At 45.3% G+C, this 17,332-nt stretch overlaps 2 protein-coding genes across 3 annotated transcripts in view; one reads left to right on the top strand and one right to left on the bottom strand.

Moving 5' to 3' along the window:
• The window catches only part of JAM3 (junctional adhesion molecule 3), a 32,007-nt gene extending 18,319 nt beyond the window's left edge, over window positions 1–13,688 (top strand). The window contains exons 2-9 of one of the 2 annotated variants that reach the window (XM_074927540.1): window positions 5,434–5,499; window positions 6,379–6,492; window positions 7,290–7,442; window positions 7,667–7,869; window positions 8,207–8,306; window positions 8,643–8,772; window positions 9,990–10,044; window positions 10,686–13,688. In XM_074927540.1, the coding sequence (XP_074783641.1) occupies window positions 5,434–5,499; window positions 6,379–6,492; window positions 7,290–7,442; window positions 7,667–7,869; window positions 8,207–8,306; window positions 8,643–8,772; window positions 9,990–10,044; window positions 10,686–10,721 (857 nt within the window). In that variant the 3' untranslated portion in view covers window positions 10,722–13,688. Of the gene's footprint in view, window positions 1–5,390; window positions 5,500–6,378; window positions 6,493–7,289; window positions 7,443–7,666; window positions 7,870–8,206; window positions 8,307–8,642; window positions 8,773–9,989; window positions 10,045–10,685 lie in introns of those variants that run through there. The other variant, XM_074927542.1, reaches the window with a different exon arrangement.
• Window positions 13,689–14,281: 593 nt separating this feature from the next.
• NCAPD3 (non-SMC condensin II complex subunit D3) overlaps window positions 14,282–17,332 on the bottom strand; it is a 29,363-nt gene continuing 26,312 nt past the window's right edge. Inside the window, exons 33-35 of the mRNA XM_074927393.1 lie at window positions 15,253–15,327; window positions 15,092–15,152; window positions 14,282–14,999 (exon numbers count right to left, since the gene is read on the bottom strand). Coding sequence (XP_074783494.1) covers window positions 14,888–14,999; window positions 15,092–15,152; window positions 15,253–15,327 — 248 coding nt within the window. The 3' untranslated portion in view covers window positions 14,282–14,887. The remainder of the gene's footprint in view (window positions 15,000–15,091; window positions 15,153–15,252; window positions 15,328–17,332) is intronic.

The raw sequence follows: 17,332 nt of genomic DNA, 5'->3' as shown, positions 1-17,332 counted from the left end.
GTCTGGTGATGGCCTTTTTATAACTGTTATCAGCTCCCACACAGACCAGGTCCATCTGTTACTTAATTTGGACGGAGTCACTCCTAAGCTTTTGTCCACTAATCTCTGGCTGCACATCTACATTGTTCTCTAGCAGGGCAGCCCACCCGTGAGTCAGGCTTGGCTTGCTGATCTCAGGGAAAGCTGGAGTAAAAGAAAGGCGTGCAGCTCGCCCGGGTGACTTGACCAGCATGGTCCAACCTCCTGCTCCCTTGTAGCAGCTTGAAGGGGCTTTTAACCTGCGACTTGGATGCCAGAGAAAACCTACAGCCAGCTCCTTGGACCAGAGGTCAAAGTTAAGACTGAGTGCTACAAAATATTTATGCACCCTTTATAAATCAAGTCTTTATATATCACAAGCACATTTACGTCCCTTAAGCTATTCCCAAAACCCCAGCCAAAGCACAGCTGGGCAAAAAACCTCAAAAAACTTATCAGAGTGGGTCAGGGTTTTTTGGTATCTCATTCCTATGCCACCTTGTCTACACTGGCACAAGTTGCATTATGGAATCACAATGAGATGTGCTGGAGATAGAGAGGAGGGAGGATAAAGAGCCTGAAGCACTGAGAGACAAAAGGATGGATATTCCGAGATGCAGATGGTCAGGTCTTTCTGAAAGTTAGGGCTTATGGTGATTTGCTCAGAATAAGATGAGGGCAGAAACCTGGCCTCTCTTTTCCTTGTCTTTTCCAGCCCGGCACTGTGTGGCTTCCTCTGCTCTTCCTCTGGAGGTTTCTCACACATTTAACAGCTTCGTCCCTCCCACACATCCCCACCCCCCCACACTTCTAAGGCAGGGACAGTCCTGGGGTCAGCTGGGCTGCCCTTAGCAGCTCTGGTGTCCTGCCTGCTGCTCTGATCACCTCTGCTGTCCCCTCCTTGTCACCGCGTCTTTCACTGCAGCTCATGGTACTGAGGATGGATGGATGCCCCGAGGGGCATCTCCACCCTGGCAGTCATAAATCTGCTGACACGCGGAGGGTTCGGCTAACACGCTTCTAACACCTAACAATATATCACTCGCTCTCACTCCGTAGCACACCTGCTACACCGAGTAACCATCCAGAAAGCGAAGATGCTTAACAAGGCATGTGGTTTGTAGCAGCATTCCCACATGGCTTAGTTGCATTTTGAATTGCAAATCAAGCAATGGCTTAGTGATGATGGACACCTCAAGCAAGGCATATTTTTGTTGCTTTAGTGGGCAGGTGTTTAAATACAGCTGCATGTTTTTGTACTGCTTGTGCCTGACAGTGCGTTAACTAAAATTACCGTATCAGATAACTGCAATATTGGCAAAGAAGTGTTGAACGAAAGTGCTGCATAAACTGTTGGCAGCAACTTATTTGAACCGTTTCCTGGTCATCCTTTTTACCTTGTCAATAATACTTCAGGAATACTTCACCTCCTCTTCAAATTTCTGCCTAGAGTTTTTAAACAAAGAGATTGGGCTGGAAGGTCAGGCTTTACTTTAAACCTTTTTTATGGAGAGTGGAGATTTAACACAGTATAGATGTCTATAAAGCTGCAGGTTTTTTTTTTTTTTCTGAAACTATAGTTTCAGTGTACCGTTTTAAAATGATTCAGATAATGAGTCACAGTAACAAGCATGGGCTGGGATCTCTTCAGCTGAAAGAAGTGCCATAAGAATATTCTATAGGCTTCGCTGCCTTGTCCTGGATTCTATTTTGGAGAACTGATGGCATTTGGGATTCAACCATATGTCTGGCTGAGTCTGTAGCACATACAGATCTGGTAGGTATTCGGAGATGTAGCACATACAGATCTGGTAGGTGCGTCTGTTGTGGCATGCGTGCTGCTCTGGAGAGACATGGATGTCTGTGCCCGGCTGCTCTCCAGATCCTGGGTGCCTTGGAAGTGAGATTTACATAACACAAACCCTTTGCTGCTTATTTGCACTGGGCTGAAAGAGGCCTAAAGGAACCTCTTTGGAATACTCTTTTTTAAAGGTGGAAGTCGCCGCTAATGGTGATTTAACACACAAAACAAAGCAACCCGTAAGTGGGGTCACCCAAAAGACAATACTTGCCAACAGCTGGGGAATGTGACATAGCAGAGATGCCCCAGCTCCAGGAGAGTGCTGACAGCTGGGAAGCACTGCCTTGGTGCACATTCCTCCAGCCCCAGGGAGACAGGGGAACAACCCCCCAAAGTAATGCTAAGAAGAGCTGGAATGGAGTTCTACAGCTATATGGTCACTTGGGGTTTTTGTTTGGGGTTGCCCCCTGCAGAGCTGTAGCCTTCTCGTAATTTAGAACATGCTATTTGCAGTATTCTTCTGCTACACACGGAAGAATAAATCTGTCTTAGCAGTGATTTAAGCAGCCCCATTGATCTCTGCCTACAGTTAATACATGTAATAATGTCAGAACCTCTCACACAGTCTCCAAGGACTCAGCTTCTGTCTAAAATTTGTTGACATCCTGCTTTTTGCCTGGGGATAGACCTAAATCTCTTGTGTTTAGTGGGTGGGAAAAAGCCTGCTGTGAACAATTTCCGAGAAACGAGATGGGGCTGGAGTTTGATGGAGTCCCACTGTCTTGGAGTGAATTCTTCTGGAGTCGTAACTCCTCCAAAGTAACACAACACTGTGGTGTTGCTGTCTCCACCTTCAACTGAACTTAGATTGTAGCTACAGTAGATGGACTTCAGTAGAACTGTTACCGTGCTTGCTGGTTGATGGGACATAATTTTTCTCAAAAAAAGATCTTGTGTAAGCAAGACTGCATAACAAAAACCAAACTGGTACATCGAGTTTCCTTTAAGGAATGAGGAACCCTTTCCCTCCCCCCAACTCCCCCAGCCTGTCCTCACAGGGGGGCTCCAGCCCCCCGAGCATCCTCGTGGCCTCCTCTGGCCCCGCTCGAGCAGGTCCGTGTCCTTCTGCTGTTGGTGCCCCAGAGCTGGACCCAGCCCTGCAGGGGGGTCTCACAGAGCGGAGCAGAGGGGGAGAATCCCCCCCTCGCCCTGCTGCCCACCCTCCTCTGGGTGCAGCCCGGCACACGGGTGGCTGAATCTCACAGCAGAAGCAATCAAATGCCTCGTTTGTATGACATGCCCTACACTGTTGTTGAAAACAAAGATTTCAAAAGGATTTTCCCAAGACTCTTTCTTGTCTTTTGGTGACTAGCTACTTCTAATGCTCTGGGGTTTTGCTGGGATCAGTGAAATCTGTTTATGCTCACAAGGGAGCAAAAAGCAAAGATCACAACCCCAGACAGAACACCCGAGAGGATCAAAGGATGAACAGAGCAAAAAGAACATGTCAGTGTCTTGTGGCATAATTACCTTTTTTCAAGGGGTAGGTCTGGAGCACCAGGCCTGAGGAAAATAGACTCTGCTTCAGAGCAGACATGAACAAATTACCCGTGGTTGCTTAGACCACCTCCTGTCCTGACTGAAAGGAACCAAGACTGGAGCACCTGCTTCGACCTGCCGAGGACCAGCTCTGGAAATGGCATTCTCCTGGCTCTGCCAAGTAAAGTATATGCAGACTGAAAGCAAAGTGCTTGCTGTGCTGCCCTGTTACTCAGCGCTGATACACAAGACTCCTAAATAGCTACATCATAGCCCAGAGCACTGTCGTCTTAGTTCAGTATTGGATTTCTCCCAAATGCTGCATGAATGTCTCAAGTGCAGAAGTGGGAAGGGGTCCTGCTAAGAGCAGTTTTGGCTGAGCCAAATACTAGTTTGCATCGGCTGGTGGCTTTTATGTGAATAACAATTATTTTGTACACAAAGGCAGCTCCTAAACCTTGCCAGACTTCAGCTCTCTGCAGGGGTCTTTGGGGTGTAAAAGCACCAAGAGCCAAGGCACCCAGGAAAGTGGCAGCATTTAACAAACAGTGAGGGACAAAGAATCGTCAGGGAACGTTTCAAGAACGCTCAAAGGATTTTAGGTGTTCAAGGCCCTTGAGCTCTCAGTGCAGGGGACTTCGCAGCTCTTGGGTATTTCTCAGACTGCTGCCTTGCTCTGTTACGCTGTCTGATCCACTCCACCAGAGGAATTTTGCCCCTGCATTGTCAGATTCTCTTCTCAAAAGCTTTGGCCAGCACGTAGAAATTTCCAGCTGTGTCATGATGCTAAAGATCCTTTCTCCACATCTCCCTTCAGCTGCCCTTTCTTTCTGTTCAAGTTTGTTATGACTTTTTTACTCCGAATAAGACAGCTTTAACCTTTAGTTACATCTCATGTCACTGAGGCACTGGTTTCCTTCATCTTTAACTTGCTGTTTGATCGAATGCCCAGTGAAGGCAGTGGACATCCTCCCTTAGGTTTCAACAAACTTCTGATGGGATTTGTAATGGCAAAGTTGCACACGGGGCCGTGGCGTAGCCCTGTAGCTGATTATCTGGCACCCGTTATAGTATGCATCCTCCTCCTGTAAGACAGGGCTTTGGAGCAGCCTGTGTTTTGTGAAGACTGTAGTCTGACTGAGAAGTGATGGGCTTTGCCACACCCAGTTCCAAAATACCCTCTGTGATGAAGGCACAGCTTGCCTCTTCCTTCTGCGCCGTGCCAGGAGCTGCCTGCTTGCTCCCTTCTCCCTCAGGAGAGTGGTTGGTACGTGTGGGTCTCCAGCAGCATGTGAATGTTGTTGGTACCTGCTCCTGTGAAACGCACAGCAGAAAAGACACGGAAGGCAGATTTTTCAAAATAAAATAATACGTGAAAGAGGGAAAATAACTGTATTGATTGGAAACATCTTGGTGCTCAAGAGAAAGGACAGTAAAGGGAAATGGCTTGTGGTATAAGGATGCCTTGTGGCATTGCACAGTTGAGCTTCTGTCCCAGTGTCAGGCTGGCTGGGACTCTACCCGAAGAGCTGAACTCCTGTTTTCTCCTGAATTGCAGTCCTTTCGTGATTTACTACCTTCCATTTTACATTACCACGCCGAGTCTTAAAATAGTTGAAGATGTAATGGGCCTATGTTAGAGGCCAGGCACATTTCATCTTCTAGGCAGAACTGAGCGGAACTCCTGAGGTTGGTCTGCTTCCTGTCTTTTCCTGATCATCAAATTAATCTGCGAAACAATACACTCGCTCTTGCGTTGTCAGAGTAAGCCTTCCTTTACCATCTAAATAAGCACAAGGCACAAGGAAATGGCTTGTGCTGGCACTGGTTTTGTGCCATTGTATTAATCATCCTCTTTAATTGCTGTTTCTAACAACGATATTTTCCTGTATTTACACCACAACTCCTAAATAAACTTAGGCCTGCTGGACCGGCATTAATAGCCAGGAACAGGTTTTATCTAGGGAAGTTAGTCCTTGTAGCTGGCTGAGAAGATTTCTCAGCAGGCAGTGTGTTTCTAGCTGGGTGACTTATGAGCTGTGCTATTTCTTATTACCTTCTGTTTGTTTTTCCAGGCTGCAGAGTCTCGGCTGTGGAACTGACATCCAGCAACACCAAGCCGGTGGTGCAGGAATTTCAGAGTGAGTGCTGCGGGGGCCCGCTGCCTGCCTGGCGCGGTGGCTGCACTACCCTCTGCCTGGGGATTTGCATCAGGCCAAACAATTGAGAACAATTGTGCTTATTGCTCGTGGTGTCTGGTTTCTTGGGGGAGGCGGAGAGCCTGAGATTCAGAAATGTGCTTAAGAATATGTCTGTATCTCTCCCTGTTCAGCAAAGCGCTCGATTGAAATGGTTTATTGGAGTCCCCTGCAAGCCTTTCGCATTGCAAAGCCTCTGCCTAAGTGCTTTTTTGAACTGGATCCCAAAAGGAGGAAAGGCGGTTGCCTTGCCATTAATATACTGAAAAGGGGGTCGGGAAATTTATATTTTATCTTGGCCCTACTACAGACGTGCAGTGTGATAGTGGGTGAGCCACCTCTCCGCCCTGCTGCGATGCCTTCTTCTGCAGAGGAGATGGAGATGACAGTGCCTGCTTCAAAGGGGAGTGGGTTTGCTGAATTTATCCCCAGGGGTCATGGTCCTCAGTACATCACCAGACACCACCCAGGGAGATTCTGCATCCCTGACTCACGTTGTAGGCTCTGATTAGCAGCGAGTCAGTGCTGTGGACTCACCCTGTCATAAGGTCTTGTTTGCCATAAGTTAGAGCCTGTAGAGAACAGTGTGTTCATTTCTCTCCGTAGTTGATATCTGTTTGACTATTATTTTTGCTGGCCAAAATCCATCTTCCCCAATAGCTCCTGGAACCCAGCAGTGTTTCTGTTTGTGAGGCAGATGAAAGAGAAGGCTTTGCTTTGTGGGCAGCATCTGCTAATAAAACACTGTGCAAGACTGCTTAAAGCAGAGCAAAAATACAGCTGCTTCCTATTAATCTGTATTTCCTTTATTTCTCCTGCTAGGTGTTGAGCTGTCCTGCATCATTAAATCCACTGTAACACCAGATCCCAGAATCGAGTGGAAGAAAATCCGAGATGGCGAAACTTCTTATGTATTTTTTGACAATAAAATGCAGGGTATGAGGATTCATTTTTTTTCTTAGACTTCCAAAAACAGCCTCAGAAATGGTACAGCTGAGAACAAACAAGTCTGTAAAAGGCAGGACCTCTGGCTGTGTTGCTGCTTTCTTCTAGCACTAGAGATCAGCAGTCCAAGTGCAAGACAGAGAGAGAGCAGGATGTTCTCTGCTCTCTGCCCTCATTAGTGGCAGTAGGGAGCCACAAAGAGCTGGAGCGAGGTCCTGTGTGGGAGATACTTCCTGGGTAAGAAAGCAAATGCTCCAGGTTCCCTCCTCCAGCACCTCTTGGTCCTTGTGTGGTCACCGGATGCTGAGCTCTCCTGTCTTTCCGTGTGGCACCTGAGGGCTCTGCCTGCACTTCAGAGGGGTCTCTGAGGGTGGCACAGCGCCTCGCAGCAGGGTAGAAGCAGACTCTTTGGCCTGAGGGTGAAACTCAGGACTGCCAGGAGGGCTTGACTTCATCAGGAATTCCTCCAGCTCTTTAGATGGCACCAACAGCCACATCTGAATGAATCTTCCAACAGAGGCAAGACCTGAGACTGTCTCGGAAGCCCAATTTTGCCAGTTTTTGAGATTTGGAGCAGTGTTTTCCAGTTCATCCTCTTAACACGGTTAGCAGCATTGGTTTCCTTTGTGGTTGCTGGCCAAAGGAAGGCTCTTTTCAAGCATCAGGTTCCTTTTAGTTCGTTCTCTTGTCTCTAGAAAGAGTCCAAGATCAACCACTTAATTCAGATGCCTAAAATCAGTCTGCGTGCCTACCCTGATTTTTTTTTCTCTCTCTTTCCTCTGTATCAGGAGACTTTGCAACTCGTGCAGAAATTCTGAGCCGGACGTCACTGGTGATTAAAAACACCACTCGGATGGACACTGCCACATACCGCTGTGAAGTGGCGGCGCCTCTTGATACTAAAACCATAGATGAAATAAATATCCAGCTCACAGTCCAAGGTATTACTTCAAACCCAGGTACCACTGCAAGCTCTGCTAGCTAACAGAAGAGGCTGTAGGTCTTTCCAGAATCAAAACAGTGGCACTCTGGAAGTTTTTTAAAACCAGCTGGAAATAGTGGAAAGTTTTGATGCCTTTGTAGCACAGCTGTCTTAGAAAGTGTGTCAGAAAGGATTTAGTTCTGCTCAGCAGTGCCGTTCACATGGTTTTTGTCTTTCCCACAGTGAAACCTATGACTCCTAGATGTACTGTGCCTAAAGCTGTACCTGTTGGTAAGACAGCCTCTCTTCACTGCCACGAAAACGAGGGATACCCAAAGTCCACTTACAGCTGGTACCGCAACAGTGAACCTTTATCACCAGACACAAAATCGAATGCCAAACTCCACAATTCCTCCTACACCTTGAACCCCACCACAGGCACTCTGGTAATGCCCTGACAGACATAATCAAGACTTGTTTTGCTGGACAGGTTATTTTTAAGGTTGCTTGTAAACTAAAAAGCCGTTGCATGGCTTTCAAGGAAGGTGTAATCTGAAGGTTAGGTGTTCTAGGATCTGGGTGAGTTGGGAAAGGGCAGATTAATGATGGAAGAAGATCCTAGCTGTTCGGTTTTGATCACTGTCGATGCCACTTGCCTTTTTAGAAAGAGGAAGATGTCTCACAGCCCACCGTAAAGCCTGGGGGAGCTGCTTATACATACTTATACCCTCACAGTGCCTTCTGTTTCTCACGTTCTCCTCCCCTCCCTTTTCTCCTCCCCAGGTTTTCCATGCTGTGCACAAAGGCGACACAGGCCGTTACTCCTGCATAGCAACAAACGATGCTGGCTTTGCCAAGTGCGAAGAGCAGGAGATGGAAGTCTGTGAGTGGCTCTACATCATCAATGCCGATTAATAGATCATCATAAATAAATTGCCATCACCATAGGGAAGGAAGGGGCACATCCTAGAGCTTTAAGTTTTTCCTGCTTTCTCACAGCCCCAAATGCAGGAAGAAAAGAAAAAAAAAAAGTAAAAATTCAGAAAAACATTAAAACACCGTTCAGATTCATGAGCAGTTTTAGGCTTGGAATCAGGGTCGCTTATGAATTACTGGGGTTTGCTTAAAATATTTGAGAGATGATGTTTTAGCGTATGTAAAGCTAGAATATTGCTGTTGCCTTAAAGAAATAGGGGATGATGGGTTCTCTCTTTGCCAGATGACCTCAATATCGGTGGGATAATCGGTGGAGTCCTGGTGGTCCTGGCAGTTCTGGTGCTCATCACTCTTGGTATCTGCTGCGCCTACAGAAGGGGTTACTTTGCAAACAGCAAAGAGAGTGGGGAAAGGTAAGCTGGGATTCAGAGTGGCCTGATACAAGTCCCTGCACCCACAGCTAGCACGAAGTAGTCTGAAGGGTGCAAGAAATCGGTGGCTAAAATGTATTTTGGTGCCTGACTCGGACATATTTCTTCCCGAGTTCCCTACCAAAGGGTACAGGCCAACCCAGTTCTTGAAGTGCCCAGTTCCCTGCTGTCAACCCGGCACCATGCTGAAGGTTTATTTGCCTGAGGGAGGATTTTGGTCTGGCTCCTCTTTTGCTCACTACCAAGACCAGAGAGAGGAGTGAAAACTCTGCTCTGATATCCTCATACTTTGCTTGGGAAAGGGGGACCAGCACAATTAAATGCCTACAGGTGTTTGCCCAATAGGTTTTGTGCTGTTGGCATAATGAGGTCTACAATTTAATGAGCAGAGCTCACTGCACAATTAAAGCATCAGAACATGCATAGAAAATATATGCAGAAGAGTAGGCTCTCTACAGGAAATCTCACTACTTGTGAGAACCTAAATTTGGGATTAAAAACAACCATTTTAGAATGCACATTAAAATGTTAAAAACAACAGCATTAGCGTCAGAAACAAGCCTTGATGTCCTTACAGAATCTGTGGAAGAGATAATATATGTAAACCCAAGATTCTCACCAGATAGATTTGTTCCATGTTAAATGTTGCTTTTCAGCACAAGTCCTGTCTGTTTTTTGTTTGGTTTTCAGGAAAAGCTCCAAATACCCTATTTAAATGCAGCTGAGGGTTGGCATACACCGGACGTGACAGTCGTATATAAATTCTGAACTCCTGTGGGACTGCAAACAAGTGGCGCTTCCTTATAACTAAGGAAAATGCTGGAGGCATCTGGCAGTGAAGGTTTAAAATGAACCTTATAATTGGCACAGGAAACAATGCAGGAGGCACACACAAAGATAGTGCACAGGGACCGGAGCGGGAGAGCTCAGGAAAGAATCAGTTAATCTCTTTGCAGAGGTAGTCTTGTGGAAACATCCAGCAATTTTTTTTACCCTGTGCTGAAGGGGAACTTAGAAAAAATCCCAGTCATGACAAATGATGGAATAAGCACAGATCTATCATTTGAGCAACGAGCTGGGTTTCTCTCTGCTTTCTTTTCATTCGGCTGTTCTTCCTCATTTTCGTCTTTCTCGGCACCTACCCTCCAAAATCTTGCAGTGTTCTTGTCCCAGAAATGAGATCTTTTCCTTTATTTCAGCTACAAGACTCCAGCAAAACCTGATGGCGTTAACTATATCCGGACAGACGACGAGGTAACAAATGATTTGCATTTAACATCTCTCTGTTTAGGAGAGGAAGGGGGTGGGCAGAGGACTACTCGCTTTTTTAGGGCCTACAGACTTTCTTGGAGTGGGCACCACTCAGAAGCAAGGATGTAGAACAGAGAGAAAACAGAAGGGTGAAGGCTGAGTCATTTCCTTAGAAATGGTGAACAGTTTAAGTTGCCTTAAGTGACTGATGCCAAGAGCTGTCAAGTGCAGCTCTGCTCTGTCTGTTATCTTATGGCTTGACCCCCTTAGGATGAGTTTCACTGGATTAAGTGGGCAGGCCATGATGCTTTTACAAGAGAATTTGCATTTTGGGATTTGAATAGATCACTGAGCTTAACGTCAGAAAAAGCCTCTCCCTGGGAGCAGAGATACTGAAGAGGGAATGGGAAAGGCCCCTGCCGTGCCTTGGTGTGTGAGGGGCACAGCAGGAAGACCTGGCCAGTGTGAGTGGTGGCTCCCTCGCCTTACCAGCTGGACAGGGGGGGTCTACCTAGGCAGAACGCTACGGTTTCCACACTTTGGATCTGCCTTTCACGGGCACGTTGCAGCTGGGGGCAGCAGGAACAAAGAGTTGCTTGGAAAGCCACTAGATCCTTCCTACCTCCAGAATTGTTTTGTTGCAGGGTGACTTCAGACACAAGTCTTCGTTTGTCATATAAGACGCCAAAAGAATATTGCAAACCAGCAAAAGCAAGTGTGAAAATACCTCCTCCAGGAACTCAAAGCGAGAGCAAAAGATGAATTAAGTGCGCTTGGAAGAGTTTGGAACACACAAGAACTTGATAGCTAGCTATCTGTATATCTTTTTTTTCTTTGCCAAAGTTTAAAGTAACTCCTCACTGCCCAACTTGCATCTCCCCTGCCTCCGGAGATACCAACAGGATCACCTAAACCTGTCTGTCCTTGGACTGGGGAAGCATTGTAATACTTCCCAAGAGACCGGGCTGTGGAAGTTTGTGGAATTGCCTTCTATTTGTGCTGCAGGGACACAGCCACAATGTGCAAACCAACCCAGGGGAGCAGCGTTAGGTAAACGTATAGTAGACACTACTAGTACGTATTACTAGTAGGCATAAAAAGGTGCTGATATGGCAATAGGTGGACTTTAAAGAATAAGATTTATCCGTGCAAGGGGGAGTCTTCCTCTCAGCAGCTTGTTGCCCAAGCCTGGCTGGTGACTTTTACACGGGCGTGATTGTCTTGCGCTGTTGACTCTGACTGCTCAGGTGCAGAACGGGGTATCTGAATAGTCTCCAGCGACAGATACCGGTACAGAAAACGCAGCCGGTGTTTTCTCAGCCCTTTTGTAAATTTACTGAATCCTCGTTACTCCGTTTAACATGAAACGGGGGCAGCGTCAGGCCAGAAGGACTGCTTCTGCTCCCTGCTTTATTGAAAACCCGTTGCACGCAGGTAACCCCTCATTCTAATCTGCACAAAGCAGCCTTGCCTCTTGCGTCTTTTGGTGTTGTAAAGAGGCTTAGAGTGGAGGCAGAGGACCTAGTGCTAAGACATCCCTTTCAGGAAAATTAAAGCCAAATACTTTCATGGGTTAAAATTGCCATAAAAGGTACTGAGATATCTTCAAGCTTTTTTACCTTCTCCATTTATTTTGTAAAATCCCACATTCTAAATTTTTTGCAAAGATATATTTTGATTACTTCAGAAAAGGTAACATTTCTATTTAAAGTGTAAATACGTGATGCCAGCAGTGTCTAAGTAACGTAGCTATTTTTTTACTGTTTAAGCTACAGAGAGGAGCTCAAATGTCGCTATAGTATGGCACTGCCAGAGCATATCAGTATTATTGCAAAGTGTAATAAAAAACTGCAGGTGGAACAGCATCTCTTTCCTCTTAAGCTAGCTTCAGCAATTTCCTTGTCACAAGAGGTCTTACCAGACACAGAACAGAGTCACTCAGGGATAGTTTTTGTAAATTTATGGCAGGAGCTATCAACTTTTTTATATATAAAACTTAGTTTTCTTGCCAGTGACCAACATTTTGTTTTTGTTGTTGCAAGAAATATCCAGGGATGGCTTTTGGATTCAATTCCAACAAGGTGACAGAGTGACTTCAATGTTTGCTACCCCTCTGCAAGTTCCCTAAAGCACTAACGCAGTGTGACAGCTATGGCAACTTTACAGGTTTAAGCTGCATAGCCAAGGCAACTGTTTCTGGAGTTGGGAAAGCAAAAGCTCAGTTACAAAAGCACTTTTGTAGTGTCAGTTGCAACTTTTCTCTAGATGGTAAAAGAAAAAAAGAAAGAAAAATAAAAATTAAAAAAAAAAAATCTAGTTCTCTTGGCTTTAGAGAGAATAATTGGAAACACGTGTTTCCCAGCAACATACATGTTGATAGTGTTGAACAGCGTTGAGTAATATAAGACTGCGAGATGCGGACGCAACACTAGAACTGTGCTGTGGTTTAAGAATTTTTTTTTTTTTTTCATGTAGCATAATTTAGTGTTCTTGTATTTCCAATATGGATTGAGTTGTCTTAACTTTTCCTGTATACAGTATTTTGGATACTTGACGATTTGGACTGTCAGTGTTATTTTTTAGTGTTCTGCTTTGTTTCCTAGGGGCCTCGCTGGACATGCCATTGCTGCATTTGTTTTGCCTACACAAAGTGTTACCAATTCTCCTTTTGCTAATGAGAGTAAAAATAAGGATGGGGCAGCAATAACCATATGTTCTCTGTGTAACTAGGATGTTACCACTATCTTGCAACCACTTGTGGTTACCTTCTTAAGACATGCTCTTCACCCCAGCCGCAGAGTCCCGGCTGCATGCTGCCTCTAATCATTGTGACAGTAGTGAGTGTAACATTCCTTTGCACCTTCAGTATATCCACTGCTCTTTTTCTATGCTGCTTTTAGGATATCTATAATAAGGGAGAGAAAGAAAAGGGTCGAATCAGGGTAGCTCTGGGACTATGGGAGCACAGTCTGCAGTCTCACCGTGAGCCAAAGGCAGCCTTCATGGGGAAAGCCAGCAAGCTAAGAATCCAAACTTATTTTTCAGTTCTAAAATGTGACAGTGGCATCTCTAACGAGAGAAGGGGAGATGAACCCCCGATACAGCTCATGAGATCTGATTGATGGAATTCATTGTATCATTGTGAATAATATTCAGGTTTGTACTAATGTATTACGTTTAACTTTGCCAAGAATGTTTTACATAAATACCAAGCTATAAAGCATTCTTGTAGGTTTTTTTTGCATGATTTTGGTTTTCTTTTTTAAACAGCCATATTATTAGGGGCTTTTGTTTTCAATTCAGTGAAATGAGGGAAAGTCTCTTCTGTCAGAGCACACTCATTTACTTGTATTGGGCTGAAGGGTACAGAAGGTCCAAGGTATGTTGCTGTTCATCAGTTTATTCTTGGACATCTGTCTATCCCTGGTTCTTTTCTAGAGAAGACAGATTAATGCTCACAGGGCTCATCTCAGTGCTGCTCAAGGACAAGACAGAAAAGCACAAATTAGGAAAGGAACTATTCCAATTTGCTATTCAGAGTGGCTAAATAATATTTTAAAGCAGGAGAGAAGGTACAAAATAAATGGATGTGGCCATAATTGACCATTGCTTAAGCCAAAACCCTTCCCTATGTCCCCTGTTCCTAGGTTTTGACTGATTTTGAGAATAAAGTTTAATCTCACTTGAAGGGTTTCTCTGATTTTCAAAACAGAATAGGGAAAGTGAGGGGAAATGATGAGATTCCAGTGCAGGAGGCAAGTACCTCCGGAAGGGCTGTGGCAGAAGCACACTCAGCCTCTTGTGCAGAAAACCCTACTCCATGCTGGGATAAGATAAACCGGCATGAATAAAACAGATTCCATTGTCAAGTTTCCATGAAATCTAGGACAAGGGCTCTGTAATCACAGTTAACAACAGAAGAACTTCAGTGAGGTTCACATCGCTTCAGAGAGACTCAGGAACGGGCCATTTACACGGCGCATTTATGGTGAGTTATCTGCACAGAGCACAAAGCTATGTATATGACTTACCAACCTTGATTTTAGTGAGTTACTCATATCCTGCTTGCAGTCAAATAAGAGTCTATATTTAAAAGCTGCTGCGTCCAACATTAATTGAACTGAGTGCCTAAGATACCAGCGACGTAGTAGAAGAGACTTAGAGGCTGTAAAAATCTATAGAAAAAAAATAATTTCTCTGTCAGATCAAGAAGAGGGGAGAAGCTGTGGGTGGAATTAATTCCATAACCATTTATTTTCATAAAATGTTAATAGCTGGAAATAACATAGTTCAAGAATGGAAATATTCCATATAAAAAGAACATTAAGGCTGTTCATACACACAGGAGTTTGCACAACAAATGAGAGGTGATGTAGCGTGCAATTACCAGATTTAGGGGTGTGGCAGTGACAAGCTGCTTTACCTTTGTTGAAATTAAAGCAACTCCAGTATATAACCCAGAGGGACAATGAGGGATTGAGTGAATAAGCCGAGCCCCTCGCTTCCCTGCAAGCTGTGATAAATGCATTTATGGCTAAGCTTGTGGCAACATTATGCTTGTACTTTTCCAAATGGTCAAATTATACATCCTGTGAGTGAAGAGCAAGCCTCCCTTTATACTGCAGCTTTCTAGCACTCCAGTGAGCTTTGTCAACAGCAGCAGCTTATAATACATACATGTGTTAGTGCAGGCTTTGTATGCCCCTATTCTAGACAGTTTCATGCAAAAACCCCATAAGAATAGATAAGGGAGGGAGGACGTGTGCCCACAATGATTTGTAGTTACAGAGGAAAAGGACAGATTTCAGGGAATGTGATCATTCTGTACAAAAGTCCAAGGAAAGGTTCAGTTGTTTGGTTTCAGTGGGGTTCTCCGCTGGGACCGTCTCAGAGGGACATGTTGGCTGCTCTTTTTCCTTGCTGGGGATTCTACTTTCCACTCCCGGGGCAGAGATGGGCTAGAAGAAGAGAGCAGAATGACCATTTATTTTAAAGCACTCTACCAGTCTTTCTCACTGTGATTGCTGTTTCAGACCTGCATTGAACTTACGGTTGCTCTGGTGATGTCAAACAGATAATACCTCTTGGCTCATCCTCAGCCTCTTCCTTCCCTGCAAATAACACATATATTTTCTTATTTTTAAAAATGCTACAGATTTGATCATTTGGGGGGCTTTCTCCCCTCAAGTTAGAATCACAAAGGTGACTTGCCTGGAGCTGAATCGGGTGTCTGCATCATGGTGATGTAACTGACCCCAGCACCAAAAGTCAATTCATTAATGGTCTCTGAAAGAAAACGCACATATTAGCAGCCAGCTTGTGACACAGCCAGAGGCAAAGCACGCTGTAGTAGAACACTTAAGTGTCACAGAGTAAGTATATCCAGTTAATTGCAAGGACATACATATCTCTTTTCCAGCCCATCAGATCTGTTTCTCCCATCCAGCCTCAAAACTACACGCTAAATCCGATGGGCCATCTGTGCGCATCAGCTTCATACTCCAGACTTACAGCCTTCCTTCCACGTGAAGGAAATTAATTTAAATAATAAAGAGACCTCAGCAATGCGCCTCCTCGTCCCACTTAGGTGGAAGAGCCCTTGAAGCTTTACCATCTTTCACAACACCATGTTAGGCCAGTTGCTTTGCCTCGTGGAGGCACGATATGGGGCCCCTGAAGGCTGACAAAGGGCCTGAAGAGCCCCCCTGTGAGGAACTGCCTGCAGCCAGACAAGAGGAATCACTTGACAAGGAAGCTAGGTAGAATTCAGCTTGCCTGAATAGGCCAGAGTTGTCAGCTGTCTCTTTCCTGTCATTTATCTCAGGAGAGATGTCACAATATTCAGATTTTACTTTATTCAACACTCTGTTTTCTGCTCATGTTTCCCAGAATCTTTCACAAGGAATTAAGGTAGAAGGCACTTTATAGGCCAGGAGTTGGAAACTCTTCTGTAAGGACTTCTCTCTACAGACTAACTGGGTTTGCTCTTCAACTGCTCCCCTGCCCTGGAAGGGAATCACTGAAGCTTGTGGTGGAAACCCAGCTTGATCTATCTGCCTTAGCTGGCCTCAGCATCTCTCAAGACTGACCTGCAGGTGTCCTGACGTTGTGCAGCGTGTGCCTTCACAAGTTATCTTGGTTAATGAGAAGTTTATGTGAAAGAAGGAAGGAAATGGTAGAGAACTGTCATCAAGCAGGAGTTCCCATGCAATCAAAGGTGGTATCTTCACAACACGTGTTTATATACCACAGTGAAGCAATCAACATCAGACCCACTTAGCTGTTCCCTAAGTAACGAGCAGGAGTTGAGAAGGAGACCCAAAGACAGCAGGGAAGAGGGTGACAGCCAGAACAGCCGAATAAGGGAGAGAGAAGAGACAGCTGTTCTTAACTTCGCAAGTACAAAATGGTATACAAAGAACTGCATCTCCACTAACTCTAGAATGATATGCCAGAGACATAAAAATGTTTTATTTTGATTGTCTATCAGCCTGCAAGACCCAGCGCCACCGTGCAGATGGCTCAACACACGCTAACTGAAGTGATGATACTGCTCTGTACAGTTTGTCTCCCTGCTGAAGGACACATGCTGCCTTGAAGCAAAGTCAGAATTCAGCCCTAGTACCACTGCAGATTAACGTTCTTCCTCCTTTTTCACCATATGGTGCTTAAGAGAAACAGCCGTGCAAGATTCCAGACAGAAATATGGCGCTTAAAGATTTCTGCTCTCTAAAAACACACCTCCCTTTTTTTTTTTTTTTTTCTGCACAGAGATCATTGCTTGTTGCTCAGGCAGCAGAGAGAAACATCGAGGCAGACAAATCTAGCCAAACAGTGGAGCGTGCGGGGAAGCGAAGGGTCAGGTTTTCCAGTGGATGCACATCGGTGCCGCTGGTTTGCTCCTGCCTGCTCGCAGATGTCAGGTACTCGCAGGCTGTTTGCTCGCCTGTGAGCACACAGGTTGGGTGTTTGCAGAGATACTGGATGAGAGGGCAGGCAGACAGCTGTGCCTCTGGAACATCATCCCCCTCCCCTCAACCATTCACAACTGCCTAGCGAGAGGTGACCTGTCAGACACTGGCCTCTACACCCAATTTAATCGGAGCTTGCTCAGAACGCGGGAGGGTGTTCATCACACTCACAGTTTGCACCACAGCAGAGATGCCCTAAAGAAGTTCAGCAGCAAATTGACATAAGGGAAGGGAATCTACAGCTAGAACTCAGCTCTGTTTGTGTTTTACTGTAACTGCCACTTGTGCTTGCAGAAAGCGACGCCACAGAATGCTGTGGG

This window comes from Athene noctua, chromosome 26 (assembly GCF_965140245.1).
Source record: "Athene noctua chromosome 26, bAthNoc1.hap1.1, whole genome shotgun sequence".
In the NCBI taxonomy this organism is placed as follows: domain Eukaryota; kingdom Metazoa; phylum Chordata; class Aves; order Strigiformes; family Strigidae; genus Athene; species Athene noctua.
This window is presented reverse-complemented; position numbering and strand designations above follow the sequence as displayed.